Below are 22,942 nucleotides of genomic sequence, written 5' to 3'. Positions count from 1 at the left end.
ACATACTGTACAGCAGCACAGCACTGCAAATGCATGTATACTTTAAATATGCAAATCTACAATTGCTGCGCGCACACACAGACTGTGTACTGACGTACGTTGAACTGCAAAGGTATTAGACTTCCAAGACAACAGCTCGCAAACACCCCCCTGAGTTTTTACACGGCATTGCAGTATTGCGGACAGCTAGAATAAAATGCTAAAATCACGAGCGCGAAAATAACGCAGTTCACTCCGGGCGAAACAAACAGAAAACCGCACCTAACCGGGATAATCTGAGAGCCACAGATCTAGCCGACTTAGACTCAGGTCGGCCGCCACTGTACTATGTGTCCCACGTAGGTCACTGAAGTGCGACAGAACCGGCATTTGTCCAAGGATAGCTTCAAACCTTCTTGGCCCAGTCGATCCAGAAATTTTAGCAGCCGTTGCTCATGTTCTTCCGGGGTCTTACCGAAGACGATGATATCGTCCAGGTATACTAAACATTCCCACGTAATCATGTCGCCGATGGTCTTTTACATCAACCATTGGAATGTTGCGGGGGCACCACAAATGCCTTGGGGCATGCGGGTGAATTAATAGAATCCAAGGGGACATACAAAGGACGTCTTCTCCTGGTCTTCTTCACTCATCGGTACCTGGTAGTACCCAGATCGCAAGTCCAGAATACTGAACCACTGGCTCCCAGTTAGTGCGTTGAGAATCTCTTCGATGCGAGGAAGAGAGATCGGGATTGGTACGGTGTTCAGTGTCCGGTAGTCAACACACAATCTTATCGATCAATTCTTCTTTCTCACCACCATGATAGGCGAGGCGTACGGACTCCAGGATTCAGTAACAATCCCCGCTGTTCCATCTCTTATAAGACAACCCTGAGATCGTCCACATCCCAAGGGGTGATGCAACGAGAACATTTTCAAAAGGGTGTAATGTCACTCAGCCTGATGGTGTGTTGGGTGCTGCGGCTGCAACCCACATCCATCTCGCTCGTGGAGAATACGGCCCAGTGTTCTTCCAATTTGGCCGTTAACCGGTCTTTCCATTCGGCCGGTAGGGTTGAGTCTCTGAAATTCAATGTCAGCTCGACTGGCTATTCTTGGATCGCGGCAGTATTTGCTTGCGCGGCTATCGTCTCGACGGGAGTAACTGGATATATTCGTCCCAATCTTTGACCGTAACCGAAGGCCATGGGGTAAGGGAGATGTTCTGGATGAACACCTTGACCCTCCTCTGCACCTTGGAGGTCCATTCCCACACTAACACCATGAGCTTGTAGTCTCTGTGGGCGACGTCCTCAGGCGTACTCTCTAGAGAAAAGAGATGATCGCCTCATCCCAGTCTGGATAGCAGCACGTTGCGGTCATGCACTTCACTCCCCCTGGTGAAATTTCCCTACTTCAAGGTTGCAGAGGATCCTGTGCCTCTTCCTCTGATATCGTGCAACATTCTTCGTGTAACACGGGGTGGATTTCTAGAGCAGACAGGGGTAGTTTGCCGGCTTCTTGCAAGTACATGCAAATTATTGCCCACACTATGTCATTGTTGGTCCCCAAGATTATAGGGGAGCTGGGATGTTCTTGAGGCTGGGGACATACTAGGGCCTCCACCTCTATGGGTTGAAGCTTGCCCGTATTCAGCTGGGGTATGCTCAGCCGAACCTTCACCATGCCTTCAATGGAGTAATCCTCATGGCTTAGTCTCCACAGCTTCATCTTGTCCACCGACTGCAACGGCAGATGTTTAAGATGTTGATCATAAAACGGCCAATACACAATGGTCACTTGAGATCCAGTGTCCAGCAAGACCAATATGTATATTCCTTCCATATCGACACGTACAAGGGCGGCCGGTTCTACACGACAGTAAGCGCTGATGGAGGGGTTTTGTCAGGATTGGCTGCTGGTGTACTCTCGATGGGAAGGGAGGTTGTTTTGGCGATCTGAGCATTGCATATCATGGACTTGGGATGGAACGTTCCAGTGGAAGTTACGCAATATGTCACCCTTCTGGCCACAGTAGAAGCAGGTGACGCCACTGAGGTCGGCCTCGGTCTGGTAGATGGGATATACTCTTCCAGAGGTGCGGGGTTGGCGTCAGGTACCTCGGCATAAGGATCATCTTCAGCGTGGAGGGCCTCTTTGGCCATTTTGTGGTGGAAGTCTTCCCTTCTAGACTCCTTCGAGGGGGTCGCAGATTTCTTTGCTGTGGTTGAGTCACGAACCTTCTGGGGCGGACGGGCCATCAAGATTGTCTCTTGTGCTTGCACCCTATCCGTTAAGTCTTCAAATGGAATAGGCTGTCCTGTAGCAAGGCCACAGCTGACTCGGATTGCTACGGGTGCATGGATAATGCTCCCCCTAAGAGCTGGTTGGACCTAAACCCGTCGGCCTCTGAGTTTCGTACCACCTTTTTCTTCACCAAGGTCCGTCGGAGGAATTTCTATACCTCCTCTCCTTCTGCTTCAGCAAGGGCATGGAACTTGGCCATTGGGGAGATGGTATCGTCCAGGGTTCCATAGGCTTTGGTGAGGGCGTGTATGAGCATTCGGGAATAAGTTTCGGGGTGGTCATCCCGATAGAATTGTACCATATGGGTGGCCGGCGGCCACAGGCACTCGATGATCCACTGACGCTTTACTGCGTCAGAGCAGGTACACTCAGGAAGCACTTGCTCACTCCCAGGTGAGAGGTTCTCATAGACAGATGAGTATGATCGACTGAACCCGGGCTAGGCATTGGTGGGAGGTTACTTTGCGACCCACTAACAAAAGGTGCCTCTGGGGCCATATCTGAGGCGATGGTGACCCTGGGGAGAGGCAGCTTGTCCCTGATGGGGGTGCTTGCGGCCAGGACTGGAGTCCTCCATCTCCTGGAGAGATGGGGAAAGATGGACTCTTCAGAATGACAGGAGGCTCTATGAGGTGTCTCTAAAGTAGTGTTGGAAGTGAAGGCCACCTGTGGCAGAGGTAAACTTACAACTGAAGTGCTGTTCCTCTGGAGGGGGCAAGGGGTATGTACGAGTTCAGCCTGATAGGGGGCGCCAACAGGGAGTCCCGGGGTACAGTAGATGTCAAAATTAAGGCGGCCAGGGTGGGGTATATCACTGGGCAGCATGTGGCTGGGGCGTCCAGTGAGTACAGGGCCCTTGAAGCCCCTTCTTCGTATAGGTCATGGCCGTCAGCCACTAGGAATATGGTCTGCCAGTGCATAGTGTCATACTTGCTCCCTAAAACCCATGCTTTGGCAAGGCCATGGAGTTGATGAGATGCTGGCAGATCTCGTGCGCGGGTGTAGTGCTGGGAATATCTCCCACGTGTCGAGGGCTCACGTGCAGCCCAAAGGCTCAGTCGCGGACCTCTTGTTTTGACAGTACAAACATGGTGTTCAGATCTTTACTAATTTAATGGCTGAGTAGGGCACCCCAGGTCTGAGATTTCATCAGCGCCTCCAAATGTAGCGCACTTTCCCTCACCCTACGGAAGATATGGCAGCTACGGTGTGTGTGGTGCATTACCTGTGGCTCACAGAAGGCCTGAACCTCCGTCGCTGGGAGTCTGGGGTGTACCTGAATCTTATGGTGACAGCGCCTCCACTTGCAAGGGATCCCCACTTGGCGAGATGAACCCTTACAGGAACAATACCAATAATACACATACACAAATATATGCTAACAACCTTTACTGAACATAATAATATTGTTACCCTGTACCCCACAGTAATATAGCCCCCAACCTGATACTAGCAGCGCGTGTCCCCAGAGTATATTGGGTGCCCTGATGTCCCTCTCCGAAGGTCAAGGCCCACCCAAAGTGTTGGAGATAGCGCTATCCTATGGAGTTTTGGTGCATTTAGTTAGGTACCTGCCCGGGGCTCAAGCACCCGGGTAATGAAGAATAATAAAGAGGATCTGTCTGATCCAACGTTGTCGTCCGCGATGGCGTCCGCCTCCATGTGGGGTGAATTCCGGCGTGGATAATATCACCTTACCGTCTTTACCATGCAGCTGGTCTGGTCCCAGAACACAGGCCGCAGTCACCACGTAGTGTCTCACCGATGCTGTACCTGACTATATGCAGCTACTGGGGAAAGGTCCCTGACTATGGGCATTCCCTATAGCAGCCACAAGCTACATTGAGTCGGGGCCTAACTGGGGCCTAAAGGGGAAGATCTGGCCTAGTCCAGGGGAGCACTGCTCCCTGGACACTACCTGCTCTTTAGAGGTCCCTCTTCCGACTGGTGTGGTTCCTGGTGCGCCAAATGTATCTATTCCCTGCTGCAGGGAATCAAAGTGTCCAATTGGCTCTCACGTGATATGTGCTCCTTCTCCCTATGCATCCTGGGGGCAGTAGTTCTCCTCAAAGCCCTCTGCTGCAATGGCTGCCACTCTTGGGCTATCAATGCGCATGCGCAAGTCTCCTGCACATTTTCGACATTTCCAATATGGTGGCGCCCTGCAGAGGGAGCCGCCAGATTCTCCGGCAACCAGGTCACCTGCCAGCAGGTGTCGCAACACTCTCACCCATTACAGAGGCAAGCAGGACCACGGGGCCATGTGGGAAATCCAGAGGGGCTAGGCTACACTTATATATAGGGCTCGACAAATTATAAAAAATGCCACTCACCCGAAAAAAAAGGCACTCACCCCCCTCCCTCCACCCCCCCAAAAGAAACATTTTTCATCGGTCTACAACACCCCTCCCCCTCTCACACACCCTCACTTTACCCTAAAGTTTGTCTTATTGGTGGCGTGTTCTGGCATCTCCCGGCATTCTCCTGCGTCTCCCCCTGCAACTCCTATGTCTAGCCCAGTAACTCCTGTGAACATGGCTGCGTGGCGTCAAAGGACGCAGCATTTCCATGACATTGGGATGCTACGCGGCATCAATTTGTCATGGCAATGTGACGCCGCGTAATGTCGTGATGTCACGTAGCGTCCTGTTGTCATGGCAATGACGTGTCATTAAAATTATTTAAGTACCTTAATAGCAAAAAAAATTGAAAATAAAATATACAGTAGGCCCCTTTCAGTGTTAGATGGGCAGGCAGATTATTGGAGAGAAGGAAAAAGCAGAGGTACAGTACTAAACAAATTATTTTCGTCTGTGATTACCAGGGAAAAATCAGCTGCAATATTAGTGCCAAAGGAGGAAGCCACAACCGCTATATTAAAGAACAATTGGTTAACTGAGGAAGAAGTTCATGTGCAGCTTGATAAAATTAAAGTAAATAAGGCACCTAGCCCCGCTGGCATACATCCAAGAGTTCTTACCGGGTTAAGTTCAGTAATAGCCAAACCATAACATTTAATATTCAAGGACTCTATTTCCACAGGCTCAGTAACACAAGATTGTTGTAAAGCAGATGTGGTGCCTATACAGTATTTTAAAAGGGAGCTAGATCACAACCGGGGAATTACAGACCTGCAAGTCTGACATCAATAGTGGGGAAGCTACTTCGTATGGGATAATATTCAGGAATCCCTAATGGAAACAAAATTATTAGTAATAGTCAGCATGGATTTATGAATGATAGATCATGTCAAACTAACCTTATTAGTTTCTTTGATGAGGTAAGTAGGAATTTAGACCAGGATAATACAGTTGATGTGGTTTACTTAGATTTTCCAAAGACTTTTAATACAGTTCACTACAAAATCAAGCAAATTAGGCTCGTAAATATATTTGCACCTGGATTGAAAACTGGTTGAAGGATAGACAACAGAGAGTTGTCGTAAATTGAACTTTTTCAGGCTAGGCTAAATTTGTGAGTTCAGTACTGTACCTCAGAGATCAACACTGGGACCCATGATTTTTAACTTGTTTATTAATGACCTTGAGGTTGGCATAGAGAGCAAAGTCTCCATCTTTGCTGTTGACACTAAATTGTGTAAGGTAGTAGAATCAGAGCAAGACGTAATTTCTCTCCAGAAGAACTTGGATAGACTAGAGACTTGGGCAGGTATATGATGACATATGAGGTTTAATACAGATAAATGTAAGATAATGCATTTGGGAAACAAGAAAAAAATAAGCGTCTTACAAATTAAATGTGGATAAATTGGGGGAATCCTTGATGGAGAAAGATTTGGGAGTGCTTGTAGACAGCAGGCTTAGCAATAGTGCCAAAGTCAAGCAGTACAATAGCTGCAAAGGCGAACAAGATCTTATCTTGCATTAAACGGGCAATTGATGGAAGGAAAGTAAACATAATTATGTCCCTTTATAAAGCATTAGTAAGAACACACCTTGAATATGGAGTAAAATTTTGGGCACCACTCCTTTAGAAAATACGTTATGGAACTAGAGATAGTGCAGAGAAGAGCCACCAAATTAATAAAGGGGATGGACAATCTGGCTTATGTGGAGAGACTAGCTAAAATAAATGCGTTTACATTAGACAAGAGGCATCTAGGAGGGGATATGATAACTATATACAAATATATTCGGGGACAGTACAAGGCAAAATAAATATTCATCCCAAGGGCAGTACAAAGGACATGGGGTCATCCCTTAAGTTTGGAAGAAAGGAGATTTCACCAGCAACAAAGGAAAGGGTTCTTTAAAGTAAGGGCAGTTAAAATGTGGAATTCATTACCCATGGAGACTGTGATGGCAGATACTATAGATTTGTTCAAAAAAAGGTTGGATATTTTTAGAAAGGAAAGGTATACAGGGATATACCAAATAAGTAAACATGGGAAGGATGGTGTTCCAGGGGGTAATCTGATTGCCAATTATTGGATTCTGGATGGAATTTATTTTTCCCCTTATGATATATTGCCACGGGAGACCAGGCAAAATACACGTTTATACCGAGATCATATCATTGAGCAAAGCCAATAAGTAAAATAAATTGTAATTTATTCCATAGAAACAGGCAAACACACATTGAATTACAATAGACAGAAAAAATACAGTTACTGGGGTCTGGGGTTGACAAACTGACTTTCCTAGTTGAAATAAGTTGTTAAAACAGTCCAGTGCTGTAGGTGGGGACATAGAAAACATTCCGGTTTAAAAAATCCTGCAACCTTTCTCCTTGCAATCGCAGCAAGTTGTCTCTGGGCCCGGTCTGACCCGTTCTTGCCCTCATGGCACATTGGACTTCTGGAATAATTTGGGAACACATGGAACACCCAAGAAAGAACAACAGCAGAGAGAGTTCTGGGAGGTCGAAGAGCTGTCTTATAAACTTTGGGACAGGCCGTCCATACCGCTTGCCCTCCAACCAGTGGCGTGGGAATTTAAACTTCAACCACTCAAACACTTTGCCAGGTTTGTGAAAGCTGGCACCCATGGCTTCAGAACAGTGAGAGAGCATGTGCACAAACCACCATCTTGCCCAATCACTATTCAAAACCCCCCACTGGCTCAATGCCACTAAGTCTGGGCTAGGTTACAGGGACCCTTTGAACTGAGGATATCGGTATTCCAGTTAGCCTTCCTTCTTAAAAAAAGGGCTCACACCTCTGGGATCTCTGAGGCTTTCAAGTCCTGGCTGTCTCCCAGACGCATAGGCACCGAGCCTGGTAGCCATGACTAGAAATCCCACAGTTCATTTACAGGTTATCAATATACAGTATATACACATTAAACTATACCCATATAATAAAATATATTGTGTCCTGTCTTCTGTGTGCTAAAAGTTATGAGTTCCTATTCTGGTGTCATGAATGGAGTGAGGGTATAATTCACCTACCCTCACGAGCCTGATTCTTGGCACACATTCGAAAAATACTTTTAAACTTTTTAAAACTGCAAACAGGCTCAGCTTCATAACCTTAGCTCGAGCACCTTCTTCAACCTCTACTCTATGTTTAGGACACCTGGGCACGTATGTGGATACCTCTGCTATACTGGGGAATCCCTGCTATACTAAGGATGCCTATACTGCAAATATATTTTAACCCCTTCATACCCATTTACCTTGTCTGGAAGATGCTGCCGCTGGGACTCTGGCAGTGTAATGTAATAACATTTTCATGGTCTGAGGTTGGCAGACTAATGCGCTTAGCTGTATCTGAAGATATCACTAAATCTCCGGATACAACTTTTGGGATATCTCCTAACTCCGGAACCCCGCTACATACAGTAGACACATTCTGAAAAGACTTTCTCCGCCAAACCCACCCTGAAATTTACAGCCTAGAAATCTCCCGATCCCAGCATCCCAGTAAAGGCAAAAATCACATAATTCTTTAATGTCGTAAAATCAGTATACAGTTGCAGCAATACATTTTTGACATCTGGGTCCCAGAGCTGACACTCTTGGACGCTAACACAAGGGTCAGAGTTAACCAATTGGGCTTGACCATTATTATAAGCCTGGTTAAACCTTTCACCATCACAGATATCATTGGATGATATTTCACTGGGGGTTTTGTTTGCCTACCTCTGGATCAAAATACTGTAAGTACGAATATAGGATTAGAATTTGTCGTCTAAATTTAGCATACAGTAGGTTGAACTTGATGGACGCATGTCTTTTTTCAACATCATCTACTATGTTGTGACTATATATGGGTAGGGTGGGTGATTACAGTAGTTATCATGGGGATACTCTTGTTGCAGGTACGGGGGTGGGTGTTTTGGCCTCCCGGAGTGTGTCAGGTGGGGTTAACTCCTTTATTACCTTAGTGCAGCAGGTGGGGGGGCATGGGATTTTCTAAGGGGGTCGTGCGGTTGCAGAGCCCCGCGCTTTTCCTTCAGGCATGTAAATTAAATTCTCTCTGCAACGGCAACTGAAGGGGCGCTGTAGTCCCCGAACATTGCCCCCTACATTTTATTACCTCGACCAGACCGTTTGTTATACGTTGTCCTTTTTCCCTTCCCCCCCCCTTGTTTTTTACTCTGTTTTGTTCCCAATGTATTGCCTCCATCCTCCTCCCCGTATCCCCTTTTTTTACACATTGTTTACTGATTAGTTCTATGCTAAATTCCTACCTAGCTCCTATTAGGGTTGGCTTTTGATCTGTATTACTCTTGAATATACCATTTTCAGTCACATATTTATGCTTGTGTCTGTTTTTTTATACTGAGTGCTGGGAACCATTACATAGATTTTTTGGTTATCTCAAAAAGAGGTTCAAAGTCTCAGTACTAATCTGGAATTCTCAGAAAAGCTTCACACTCTGAACACAGAGCTATAAGTCTCGCAACAGGAAATCCAAAGACACAACACAGAGGTGCGTAGATGGAAGGATGACTACAAAAAGCCTTTAGTTTTGTAGAGACAGTGTAAAGAGTTAACAGAAACCTGGGAGGTTACAGATCTGACTGACCAGGTCAGTGAAGAAAATGAAAAGCTTCATGGAGTAAGAAAGTGGGGGAACCAAATGGAACAAGAAATGTTGGAAGTGCAGTTAGCACCAAAACAAGTAGGAGGCGCCTTGGAGCATGAAAGAGGATAATCCCGTTGTATCAGTTAGAAATTTCTCAGAACAGAGCAGATTCTGAAAAAAAGAGGAGAAGTGTTCTAACAATCCAGAAATATTACAGATCTCTTATCCAAGGAAGGTTGGAGAGAGAAAGTTATCTCCGCTAATGCTCTGCAGTGTTCATCATACAGGCTGCTGACAGATGACAAAAGCTCATCCGCATTATCACCAGAATAAAACAGCCTGCCCTCTCCAGTCAATATGGGAATGCAAAAACCAAGAAAGAGGTGTGAAAATTTGAAGCAATGTAACATAGTTACATAGGGACATAGTTACATAGTTTATTGATGAGGTTGAAAAAAGACATGCGTCCGTCAAGTTCAACCTGTGCTAAATTTAGACAACAGATACTTTATCCTATATCTATACTTACTTATTGATCCAGAGGAAAGCAAACAATAAACCCCAGTGACAAATCATCCAATAATATCTCATAAGGGGACAAATGAATTCCTTCCTGACTCCAAGATTTGGCACAGATTACTCCCTGACTCAACATCCTTCCCATGTATACTTATTTGGTATATCCCTGTATACCTTTCCTTTCTAAAAATATGTCTAACCTTTTTTTGAACAAATCTATTGTATCTGCCATCACAGTCTCCATGGGTACTGAATTCCACATTTTAACTGCCCTTACTGTAAATAACCCTTTCCTTTGTTGCAGGTGAAATCTTCTTTCCTCCAACCTTAAGGGATGACTGCAAGTCCTTTGCACTGACCTAGGGATAAATAGTTATTTTGAAAGCTCCTTATACTTTCCCTGAATATATTTGTATATAGTTATCATATCCCCTCTTGATGCCTCTTTCTAATGTAAACAAATCTAATTTAGCTAGCCTCTCCTCATAAGTTAGATTGGCCATCCCCTTTATTAATTTAGTGGCTCTTCTCTGCACTCTCTCTAGTTCCATAATGTCTTTTCAAGGAGTGGTGCCCAAAATTGTACTCCATATTCAAGGTGTGGTCTTACTAATGCTTTATAAAGGGGCATAATTATGTTTACTTCCCTTCCATCCATTGCCTGTTTAATTCAAGATAAGATCGTGCTTGCCTTTGCAGCTACTGCATGACTTTGGGCACTATTGCTAAACCTGCTGGCTACAAGCACTCCTAAATCCTTCTCCATCAAGGATTCTCCCAATTTATCCCCATTTAATTTGTAAGTTGCCTGTTTATTCTTGCTTCCCAAATGCATAAACTTACATTTAGCTGTATTAAACATCATCTGCCATTTACCTGCCCAAGTTTCCAGTCTCTTCAAGTCCTTCTAGAGAGAAATTACATCCTGCTTTGATTCTGGTACCATACACAATTTTGTATCATCAGCAAAGATGGAGACTTGCTCTCGATGCCAACCTCAAGGTCATTAATAAACAAGTTCAAAAGCAGGGATCCCAGTACTGATCCCTGAGGTACTCCACTCACGACCTTAGCCCAACCTGAATAAGTTCAATTTTTGATAACCCTCTGTTGTCTAGCCTTCAACCAATTCTCAATCCAGGTGCAACTATTTTTACTGAGTGGGAATTTTCTTTATTTTGTACACCAACGTCTTGTGCGGAACCGTACCAAAAGCCTTTGCAAAATCTAAGTATACCACATCAACTGCATTACCCTGGTCTAAATTCCTACTTACCTCCTCAAAGAAACAAATAAGGTTAGTTTGGCATGATCTATCCTTCATAAATCCATGCTTACTATAACTAATCATTTTGTTTTCCATTATGTATTCCTAATTTATCCTGAATTAAACCTTCAATTAGCTTCCCCACTATTGAAGTCAGGCTTAAAGGTCTGTAATTCCTGGTTGTGATCAAGCTCCCTTTTTAAATATAGGCACCACATCTGCTTTATACCAATCTTGTTGTACTGAGCCTGTGGAAATGGAGTCCTTGAATATTAAATATAATGGTTTTGCTATTACTGAACCTAACTCCTTGAGAACTCTTGGAGGTATGCCATTAGTTCCAGGTGCCTTATCTACTTTAATTTTATCAAGCCGTCTATGAACTTCTTCCTCAGTTAACCAATTGTTAGTTAATATAGAGGTTGTGACTTCCTCCTGCAGCACTACTATTGAAATTGATTCTTCCTTTGTAAAGACAGAGGCAAAGAATTGGTTTAATTCCTCTGCTTTTTCCACATATATTTAATAATCTGCTTGTCCATTTCCCACTGAAAGGGTCCTACAGTATATTTTCTTTTCTGATTTTTTTGTTATTAAGGTACTTAAAGAACTTTTTAGGGTTCATCTTACTTTCTATTTCAATCCTTTTTTCATTATCCATTTTTGCTAATTTGATTGCCCTTTTGCAATTGTTGTTACATTCCTTATAATTCTGATATGATGCCTCCATCCCTTCTGACTTCAAGAATCTAAACGCCTGCCTCATCTTTTCCATTTCCTCCCTACCTGTTTATTTAGCCACATGTGTTTTGACTTATTTATTTTATTCTTATTACCCAAGGGTAAACACTGATAAGTGTGCTTTTCTAACAATGTTTTAAAGACTGCCAATTTATCTTCTACATTTTTCCATGAAAAAACATCATCCCAATGTATTCATTGTAGATTAATCCTCAGTTTATTAAAATCTGTCTTTCTAAAGTGTAAGGTCTTTGTTGAACCCAAGTAATCTGTTTTTTGATCATTTATTGAATAACATGAGACCATGTTATAATCATTGTTATCCAAATGTTCCCGGACTTGAACATTTGTTATTACTTCTACATTGTTTGATATTACTATATCCAGTATTGCCCCTCTCCTGGTTGGTTTCTCAATAATTTGGGTCATGTAATTGTCATTAAGTACCCCCAAAATGCTATTTCCTATTGTTGTAATGCTAATCTCATTGCCCCAGTCTATGTCTGAATGATTAAAATCACCCATTATTCAAACATTACCTAGTTTTGATGCCTCTCCATTTGCAAAAGTATTTTAACTTCCTCAGTCTCACAGATATTTGGTAGTTTATAGCATATCCTTACCAACATTTTCTTTATACTTTTGCCTCCACTGATCATTTCTATCCATAGGGTCTCTACATTTTAATCATTCCGTTCATAAACATCATTCATTATAATAGGTTTTAGATCCGATTTAACAAATAAGCATAGTCCACCTCCTGTTCTATTTGCTTGATCCTTCCGAGAAAGGGAATAACCCTCTAAATTAAATGCCCAGTCATGAGTTTCATCCTACCATGTTTTAGTAATGCCTATGATATCATACTGCTCCCTTGCAGCTATTATTTCAAGCTCCCCCATTTTATCTGTCAGGCTTCTTGCATTAGCAAGCATGTGTGGCAGTAGGGGTAACCAGTCTTCATAATAAAGGTGAAGCCCGACTGGTTACCCCTGAAAACCATGGGTCCCCGGTAACTTAGAAGCACTATAAGCCAGGCACACTGGGTGTATAATAATATTTACTGTTGTGCCATAAACCTGGTATTTCGGGAGTGGGAGTTTAAGGGTGAATATTTAGGTAGAAATGTGCTTAAATCATGTGTACAAGGTCGGGGGGGAAATTTCCAGGTTGTCACTCCATTTTACTTGCATCTGGTCTGCGGGTGCGCAGACCACATATTGTCCCGCTAATATCTGCCCTTTAAAATGTTGTGTTTTCAGCCCGCAATTTTTAGTATAACAGTTGCAGTCCCGAGCCCAGGTTAGAGTAAAAAAAAAGTTATGTTTTAAATTCATCTCTCTACAGACGGTCCTGGTTATACGAGAGGTAGCCAGGATGTCTGCATAGAGATAGGGGATCAAAGAGGGGAAGGGAATTTGAGAGGCGTCAGAACCTTTGGTGAGCGGGGAAGGGCAGAGTACCGGGTCTGGGAGCAAGGGCACTCCATGGGGGAGACACTTTGTTCACCCAGACTCTGTGGAGCCTAACCAGCAGGCATTATGAGGCTGGCATTGGGAATCCGTTGCTGGTTGGCATGATTCCCATTGGCCAGTTTGAATTTCTCACTTGCCAGCTTCTTAACACACCCCCTCCTCTGACACTTACAGCAGACGAGCCCCCAGCCCTGATTGGCTAGTACAGCTACGATCCATTCTCTTATTGGTCGCCAGCCCCTTCTCCATGTTAAACATTGAACAGCGAGGTCTATGTTAAGGGACTGGACGATCAGAGAACCAGATGATCTTGAGCTTGGTCCAGTGAAGCGCCGGCGTACTTTTCAAAAGTGCTTTGCTCTGAATAGCAAAGCACTTGGCACGGAGTTGCCGGAGAATCCTAGTTTAGCTGAGGACAAGTTCTCAGATTGCGGCCAAGTTTCAGCTTTGCCTTGCTCGCAGTCAGTGGGTACCTTTCCCGAAAAGGGTAACGTGACGTTTCTGGATGTGGAGCGAACAGGGTAGGCCTTGCATAGCAGGCGCCCTGCACCTAGTTGAGTCTCCCCCCAGATTCCCAGTTAAGTGTGTATTTCTTGTATTTTGTGTATCATTGTGTGTCTGCTATTTTCTCACCAGAATAAACCTCATTTTATTCCACTACTTTGTTCTGCCTAGTGAATTGATCCCGAAGGTTAAAAGGTGTTAAAAGTACTACGCTCCCATGACAGCATGTATTTACATTATTTTTCAGTCTGTACTATTATCTTATCTGCTCCTGCCTTTCTGCGCCAATTGGGTTTAGTCTTTAGAAGTGTTCTAGTATTATCTGTATTTACCATGTGTGTCTCGCTGCTTGCCAAACTCCCACTTGCCCCCATTCTACCTCCATAACCCCTTGCTATTTCCCCATCCCCATCTTTTTAATTTAGTTTGTTATCTGTTTCTTGTCCCTCCCACCTACATCCTAGTTTAATGTGATGGGGAAGGGTCGTTACCCTGTGTGGAGCCCACACAGTGAACCCCTAAAGACCATAGTAATCCCAAAAGGGGGTTACATATAGATATACATGGCTTCACAAACCCTCCTGGCTACAATAGGGTTGAAGTAGATACGGTTGCGGCTCCATCACAATTAGAAATCAATATAATATATTTTCTGAAAAGTAGTCCTGTTATTTATGTCTAAGTATTCATACAGTACATCTTACCTTAACCCGCTGCACGTACTAATACTGACGAGTGATTCATTGTCATTCTTCACATATCCCTGGTAATAGCAGTGATCCTGAGAGAGATAAACAGATACGCTTAGATTGCAAGCTCTGGGGATTAGGATTCCCTTATCTCTGTATTGTATTTATATCCCTCTGTACAGTATATTAGATTGCAAGCTCTGTGAAGAAGGATTCCAATCTACCTGTATTGTATCTGTATCCCTCTGTGTATTAGAGTGAAAACTCTCTAGGGCAGAAAAATGTAACCTCGTGTTGTATCTGAATCCAACTGTACATTGCTCTGCAGGACAGAATTTCCTTCTCCCTGTAATGAATCTGTCTCCCTCTGCATATTAGTGTGCACGCTCTGTGGTATAGGATTCCCTTTTCTATGTATGGCATCTTTACCCCTCTGTACATTAGCATAAGCTCCCTGGCACGATATTGTATTCTCCCTGTATTGTGTCTGTATCCTTCTATATATTAAATTGCAAGGTCTGTGGGGCAGGATTCACCTCTCCCTTTATTCTATTTGTAACCCTCTGAATGTAAGAGTATACCTCTGTGGGGAAGGATTCCTTTCACCTTTTATTGTATCTGTAGCCCTTTGAGTATTAAGCTTTAAGCTCTGTGGGACATGATTCCCCGCTCCCTGTATTGTATTTCTATCCCTCTTCATATTAGAGTGTAAGCTGTGCAGGATCCCCCACTCCAGTTACACACCCCCAAACTCTTCCTCAACCACACAGAGTACAGACCTTCCCAAAGTGACACTGGACCAGAGTTTCGGCTCAATTGCATGTTATTACCCAGAATCCCTGACTGCAGTTGAAGCAATGTTTGATAAACGATAATGGAAAGACAGGGTTCCAGACCTGTCTGAGACGTGATGTGCTCACAAGTGGTATTTTTATGTGCTGTACGGTGATGGACGTTGTCAGTTGTTTTACCCACCATAACTTTTTTAATGTCTCGCTCTATGTATCAAATAGATAAAATATAGGGGGAAAGTTGTTATTTTTTGCAACTGGTGTTGGAAAAGATCTGCACCAGATTGTGCCCATGTATTAATCTTAATCTTTTGAGGTATGCCTGCATTGGTCTGTGACAAGATGAGGGTTTATGGAACATTATGGAACAAGTGGGAAGAGTTAGGGCAGAGTTACATTTGTATGTTGGCACAGGTAGATGTATTAAGTGTGCTGCTTTAATAAATTTCTGTGTTAGTTTTCTCTGTTGGTGCAAGTTATTTTTTAGTGCAGAAGACAATGCAGAATGCATCAACTTCTATAAAGTAAATCATATCCAATAAATATGTAATGTTTCACACAGGAAAAATGCTAGTTTTTGTATGCAAATTCGTCAGCACAGAGCACTTTCTTAATACACAGGCCCCAAAGTCCCAGCAGTTTGTGACACTGTCTCTGTACCTGGTTCTCAGGGTTGCTCGTTATCATTGTGTCATCTGGCAGGTAACGAGTCTCTGTGTAGTCTTCAGATATCAGGTCTCTGCGAGAAACACACAAGAGATTTATACAAATGTTCCAAACTGTATATAATTTGTTCTCGTGACTGTGTCAGTCTAACTGTAGCTATACAGCAATGATCTTCTCAGTTGAAGGTGATACCTTTAAATTTGGATTAACAAAATACATATTTATATTCTGACATATTTCTTATTAGACCAACTTTCCCAGGTTATGCAGTTGTCTCCAAAGCTTGTGTGTAAAATGTATTCTGTTTGTCCAAACAAAAACAGGGATTCAATAAGCTTAATAAGGTGTTGAGGCCCTGTGATCCCATGTTAAGTGTAAATCAAGTCAATAGAAGAAAACGTTGAAGCGGGTGACTTAAAGAAATGAACCTTAGTGTATAGCCCCCGATGACGGTATCAGCTGCTATTAAAGATCACCAAGCAAGAGACAGAAATTTGAGATTTCTGAAACATATATATAACCCCCATTGTGATAAGACACACACACTCACACTGCCCCCTTGCAGGTTCCTCTCCAAATATACTATGGACATGTGACTATTAATGGACATAATTTCAGCCAATGCTAAAGTACAGACCTGCAACAGTTAGTAAACAACGATTTCCCATTGTGTGCCGGCACCATCACAAAGTCAGTATACCAAGGATTTGGTGACTCGCTTACTACTGATATTGATTTACACATGCACTGCATTATTGGGGATTATGTGCTGTATGTGGTGATACTCTCCTGAGGGTCACAGGTTGTCCCTGCTAGTAGGAGTACAGTAAAGCCGCTGTATCACCCATATTCCGTGTCTGTATTTTCCCGACGTTTGATGGTTGGCCACTTATAAACACTATAAGCTCCCCAGTTGTATGGTCAGACATAGGCACGGCTACAGAAGTCACTAGAACATTCGTCCTATAGCGCTCCTGCCAGAAGTTTGTTCTATCTCACTATGGGGAGCAGCCATTTTAAGCAACTAGTGTGTGCGTGATGGCCTGGATTTGAATAAGGCGCTAATACTAATGTTCCCAGATACAACCGATGATGAGCATAGGCATGGGGCACTCGGAGCGGGCCCCAAGTGTGGACAGGCCCTAATCCAGCAAAAACTATTGTGCTACAATACTAAAGGGCCTATTCAGGTAGCTTCGATATTATCATTGCAACATCAAGCGTTTGTGTATGTTAATACTTCACGCTATGAAATTTGTGAAAAAACGGTTATCAGTAAGATAGATCAAATGCGAGATACCGTTTACTACAAAAATGACAAACCACACTAGTTTTCAATCTCTTTACGACCAAAATGTACGTTTTCAATCCAGCAGTCTGGAAGGGCTGCTCACAGAGAAGCTGCATCTTCCTGCACAGCTCTTACAGACAATCGCCCTTTTTTTATTTTAATTGTAATTAAACCGAATTGAAGCAGTGGTTCTCAGTTTTTAAGTGTCCACCTGACTGGGAAATTTAAATTTCAGGAAATACTGGGACCTGCACCTCGGGAATCAAGGGCTCCCTGGACCTCAAATTAATGCGGTTCAGATCCAGAAACTCTCTACTTTAATACCATCTTATTCAAATTAAAACAGAGCTTCATTACCTTAGTGGCTAACCACTACGGAAATGAAGGGTTAGCTGCCACTACACTGTTGGTTGGTGGTAGAGGGGGTGGGTGAATGTTGTACAGTAGTTACATAGTTACATAGTAGATGAGGTTGAAAAGACATCCATCCAGTTTAACTTATGCTAAATTTAGATGAAAGATACTTTATCCTATATTTGTACTTACAGTATAGTTGCCCCAGGCTGGGTGATTAGGCCTCCCGGGAGGTTTGCAGAAAGGGCTAACCCATCTTTAGCTAAGCAGTTACAAACAATAAGGTAATGAAGGGGTAACCCCTCCCACGAGGCATAACCACCAATCCAGGGGACACAACCCCCTTCACCCACACTATCAACCCCCAACAAACGCCCCCCCCCCCCCAAACCCATCCCCCGCCACAACCACACAGGAATAGGCAAAAATCCTATTAATCAAATATGGCTAATAGAACATTTGCCCATTTAAATATACAGAACTGCACATAAAAATAAAATACAATACAATCAAAAAATACACTAACCATTTAATCCATTCAATGTCACTGTGGTTATCTAGCTAGCAACATTGGCAATCAATGGACACCCTACTACCCACTCCATCTACCCTCAACAACCCTCCCTTCCCCCCTGCTCCCAACAAACACAGTAGCGGGCAAAAGTCCTGTTAGCCACATCTGGCAAATATTGCTTCTTCCCATTCAAAAACAATCAGTAGTCAGCCACCCTATAGTAAATAAAAGTTATACTTACCCCTGCCAGGATGAAGGCCATCCTCATCTTAAGTGGACCCAGCATTTAAATAAAACACTAGCTACTGGCCAGAAATTAAGGAATTTAATCCCCCCACTACCCACCTGCGTCCGAGAAAGGCGCTGCGCAGGGGGGCGGGACTGAGACGTGTGTGTCTTACTGTTTGTGTGTGTGTGACACTGTGTGTGCGACACTGTGTGTGTGACACTGTGTGTGTGTGTGTGTGTGTGTGTGTGTGTGTGTGTGTGTGTGTGTGTGTGTGTGTGTGTGTGTGTGTGTGTGTGTGTGTGTGTGTGTGTGTGACACTGTGTGTGTGTGTGTGTGATACTGTGTGTGTGTGACACTGTGTCCCCACCCCCTCCTGTCCACTATCCCACCCCCCTCCTGTCCACTGTCCCCACCCCCCCTCCTGTCCACTGTCCCCACCGGTCCACTGTCCCCACCCCCCCTCCTGTCCAGTGTCCCCACCCCCCTCCAGTCACTGTCCCCCCCCCCCTCCTGTCCACTGTCCCCTCCCTCCTGTCCACTGTCCCTCCCCCTCCTATCCACTGTCCCTCCCTCTGGGGGGGAACGGAGAAAGAGGGGGAGCACAGAAATAGGGGAGAGGAGGGAGCGGGAAATTTAACTCACGGGCAACGCCGGGTATATCAGCTAGTTAAATATATATTAAAACACATTAAAAACACACACTAGCCAAGAAATCCATTGTTTGTCACTGTGGTAATCTATGCCCTCAATGAGGCACATATAGACACATTGGCAATCAATGGGCACCCTAAAAAAATCCATAAATAAATAAAATAAAGATTACAATAGATAAAAAATAAACACTGGCCAAGATACCAATTTATTGTCACTGTGGTTACCTACGCCCTCAATGGGGGAACAGATAACCACATTCTCAATTAATGGGCACCCTTAAAAAAGCACAATTAAATAAAATTACATTACATTATAATTAAAACAAAGAATAGGCAAGAAATCCATTGATCGTCACTGTGGTTATCTGTTCCTCAACAGGGGCACAGATAGCCCCATTGGTAATCAATGTGCACCCTATAGTCAAACAAATTGTTTCTTTCCCTTGCCGGGATGAAGGCTCCTTCTTATCCAACTGTGGCACCAATCAACTCTTGACCCAGTAAGCAATGATCCTAACCTTTAAGTACAATATGATGCACAGAATTCCACAATCCTCAGTTGCTTGAAGCGAAGTCACAGGTGAGTAGATCTTCTTCTCTTCTTTCTTCTCTTTTTCTTGAAAAGGTCCAGCAGATGTTGACGCCATCTAGTTCCTATCAAGTGAGTTATGCAAGGCCTTATATAAGGCCTGTGACATAACATTCAACAGACACATGGTACATCCACCAATATGATTCGTCATATTCGACAATATGAGATATCTTCCCTTTTTGGGTGATGTGACGTCACCTTAAATGAAGGGAAGTATATGGTACCTGATTGGTTGTGCTTCCCTCCCCTTTAAGGTGACGTCACACCAAAAAAGGGATTAGTGGATGGTACTTGTGCTTCAATCAAGTTTGTAAGAGAAGTCATTCACTGACATACTTGATGCTTAGACACATGGAACATCCACCAATTGGATTAGACGATGTACCATACAGTATCTGTCAAATATGACGTCCCAGGCCTTATATAAGACCTTTTCTCATTTGACAGGAAGGAGATGGCGTGTCAACATCATCTGGACCGGTTAAAGAAAGAAGATAGGAAACAATAGAACAAAGAAGAAAAGAAAGAAGATAAGAAGATTGACTCACCGGTGACTTCTCTTAATGCAACGGAGGATCGTGGACTTCTGTGCATCATGCTGTACTTCAAGCTGATGATCATTGCTTCATGGGTCAAGAGTTGATTGGAGATGCAGTTCGATGAGGATGATAAGTTTTCATCCCAGCATGGTGAAGTTATACAGTACTTTGATTGACTACAGGGTGTCCATGGATTGCTAATGTGGCTATCTGTGCCCCTGCCAAGGGTATAAATAACCAAAGTGACAGTCAATGTGTTTCTTGGCTAGTGTTTGTTTTTACTGTATTGTTAGTTGTATTTTATTTATTTTTGTATATTTTTCGAGGCACCACAAATGGGCAAAAGCGCTATTAGCCATATTTGGCTACTAGGGCTCTTGCTCATTTTTGTGTGTGTTGATGAGGGTAGAGGGGCTGGGAAATGGGGGTAGTTGCCCCGATGAAGGTGGTTGTGCCTCCCGGGCTGGTAGTGGGAGGGGTAAACCCCTTAATTACCATAGCGGTTGCTCCCCGCTAAGGTAATTAACGAGTTACTGGCAAGTAGCTAGTGTTTGTTTAAATAATGGTGCCAATGAAGACGCGGATAAGGATGAGCATGAGGATGGCCTTCTCCCTGGCAGGAATAAGTACTACTTTTATTTACTATAGGGTTGCTGGCTATTGATTGCTTTTGAATGGGCAAAAGCGCTATTCGCCTGATCTGGCTAATAGGGCTTTTGCCCATTACTGTGTGTGACGGGGGTATTGTTGGAGGTAGAGGGGGTGGGTAGTAGCGTTCCAATTGGTTGCCAATGTGACTATCTCTGCCCATTGTAGTAGATGTTAAAAAGAGTCAGATCTGTTGCTAATTCCTCTGTGATTAAGCATCTGTAAAGCTGAACAGAGCCAACGATTACCCACAAGGTTCACTCACTCTGTCTTTTCAAGGTGCATAACCAGAGGTTTCCCATCCAGCTGTAACTCATACCGCACAAGGTCTGGATACATGTCCTGGGGAGACAGAGCAGACAGTGGTTATATAGCACCCATAACCCGCTGTGCATAGACATTCTGCATCATGCCTGATTAGAAAATCACATGATAAATACATAAACCTCCTTTGTCCTGGTATGAGTAATATTTCCTCCCAGACAGAAAATAGCTTCCTGTTCATGCCCAATCTGGGTCGACCAATAGAAATCTGCCAATACCCAAATCTTAGTTATCTTGCATTTTGCACCAATTACAAAGATTATGAACGCCTGATTGTAAGGGACGGGGATCAGCCTCTGAATTTTCACTACTACTAGGGAGATCTAATTAAAAGGATCTGTCCTAAACAGGATCACACTGAGCTGAATGCAGAGATGTGTTAGAGGCGTTAAAACTAGAATATTATTGCCTTTAAAAAAAAAAAAAAAAATCAGACAAATATTAGTATTTTTATACAGTTTTTCATGAAGTTTATATTTTACATTTTTATTAACTTCGTAACTTTATCGCCTTCATTTTCTATCCCCATACATTTAAATCCTCCTTCCCCGTCTCTAAAGGAGTTTACATTGTCTTGGATTTAAATATATATATATATACAGTGTTCGACAAATCACCCAAAAATCTACTCGCCGAACAAAAAAATCTACTCGCCACCTAGCCCCGCCCCCAGCCCCGCTTTTTATATAAAAAAAAAACTAATACATTCCTAGTAAGAACAACATTTGTTTTTGGCATTAGTTTATTTATTGTATTACATTATACTACAATTAGTCCTTGTTATGTGTGTGTGTGTGTGTGTGTTTATGTGCAAATGTTCCTGAACCCCATAACTAGTGCCTGGACACCCCTGCGTCACAATATCTAAAGCAGCAATCCCGCCTGGAATCTTACCTGATCCGCAGTCCCTCAATGTCCAGCTAACCTCATTCCCGCAATGTTATACATTGGAGGGGAGGTGCTCCCTACCTGTCTTCTGGGTTAGGGGGGATTCCGATGTCTTCTATGTGAAGCTCGAGAGTTAGATCTGGAAGAAAGCAGTATAGGTTATTTTCGGTGTAGGTATAGGGCAGTTAAGATATATAGGGTAAATAAGAGATCCAGAGTGTGAGAGACAGAGAGAGTGGGGGTGAGAGACAGAGAGTGAGAGAGAGAGACAGAGAGAGAGACACACAGACACACAGAGAAAGAGAGACACACCGAAAAACAGAGAAAGAGAGACACACAGACACACAGAGAAAGAGAGACACACACAGAGAAAGAGAGACACACACACACATAGAAAGAGAGACACACACAGAGAAAGAGAGACACACACACACACAGAGAAAGCGACACACACACGCAGAGAAAGAGAGACACAGAGAAAGAGAGACACACAGAGAAAGAGAGACACACAGAGAAAGAGAGACACACAGAGAAAGAGACACACACAGAAAGAGAGACACAGAGAAAGAGAGACACACAGAGAAAGAGAGACACACAGAGAAAGAGAGACACACAGAGAAAGAGAGACACACAGACAAAGAGAGACACACAGAGAAAGAGAGATAATGAGAGAGACACAGAGAGAGATAACACACAGAGAGAATGAGAGACAAAGACAGAGAAAGCGACAGAGAGAGTGCGACAGAGAGAGCGAAGAAGAGAGTGCGACAGAGAGAGGGAGAGTGCGACAGAGAGAGGGAGAGGGCGACAGGGAGAGGGTGACAGGGAGAGGGACAGGGAGAGGGCGACAGAGAGAGGGAGAGGGTGACAGAGAGAGGGCGACAGAGAGAGGGAGAGGGCGACAGAGAGAGGAAGAGGGCGACAGGGAGAGGGACAGGGTGACAGAGAGAGGGAGAGGGCGACAGAGAGAGGGAGA

General features: G+C 43.7%; 1 protein-coding gene across 2 annotated transcripts in view; it reads right to left on the bottom strand.

The window, feature by feature from the left end:
• LOC142483626 (zinc metalloproteinase-disintegrin-like protein H3) overlaps nucleotides 1-21,095 on the bottom strand; it is a 232,001-nt gene extending 210,906 nt beyond the window's left edge. For both annotated transcript variants that reach the window (XM_075583642.1, XM_075583643.1), the window contains exons 1-3: nucleotides 21,020-21,095; nucleotides 15,929-16,007; nucleotides 14,493-14,569 (exon numbers count right to left, since the gene is read on the bottom strand). In XM_075583642.1, coding sequence (XP_075439757.1) covers nucleotides 14,493-14,569; nucleotides 15,929-16,007; nucleotides 21,020-21,093 — 230 coding nt within the window. In that variant the 5' untranslated portion in view covers nucleotides 21,094-21,095. The remainder of the gene's footprint in view (nucleotides 1-14,492; nucleotides 14,570-15,928; nucleotides 16,008-21,019) is intronic.
• Nucleotides 21,096-22,942: the final 1,847 nt, after the last annotated feature.

Source organism: Ascaphus truei, unplaced genomic scaffold (assembly GCF_040206685.1).
Source record: "Ascaphus truei isolate aAscTru1 unplaced genomic scaffold, aAscTru1.hap1 HAP1_SCAFFOLD_346, whole genome shotgun sequence".
NCBI lineage: Eukaryota > Metazoa > Chordata > Amphibia > Anura > Ascaphidae > Ascaphus > Ascaphus truei.
The sequence above is the reverse complement of the archived record's forward strand: the minus strand, read 5'-3'. Positions and strand labels throughout refer to the sequence as shown.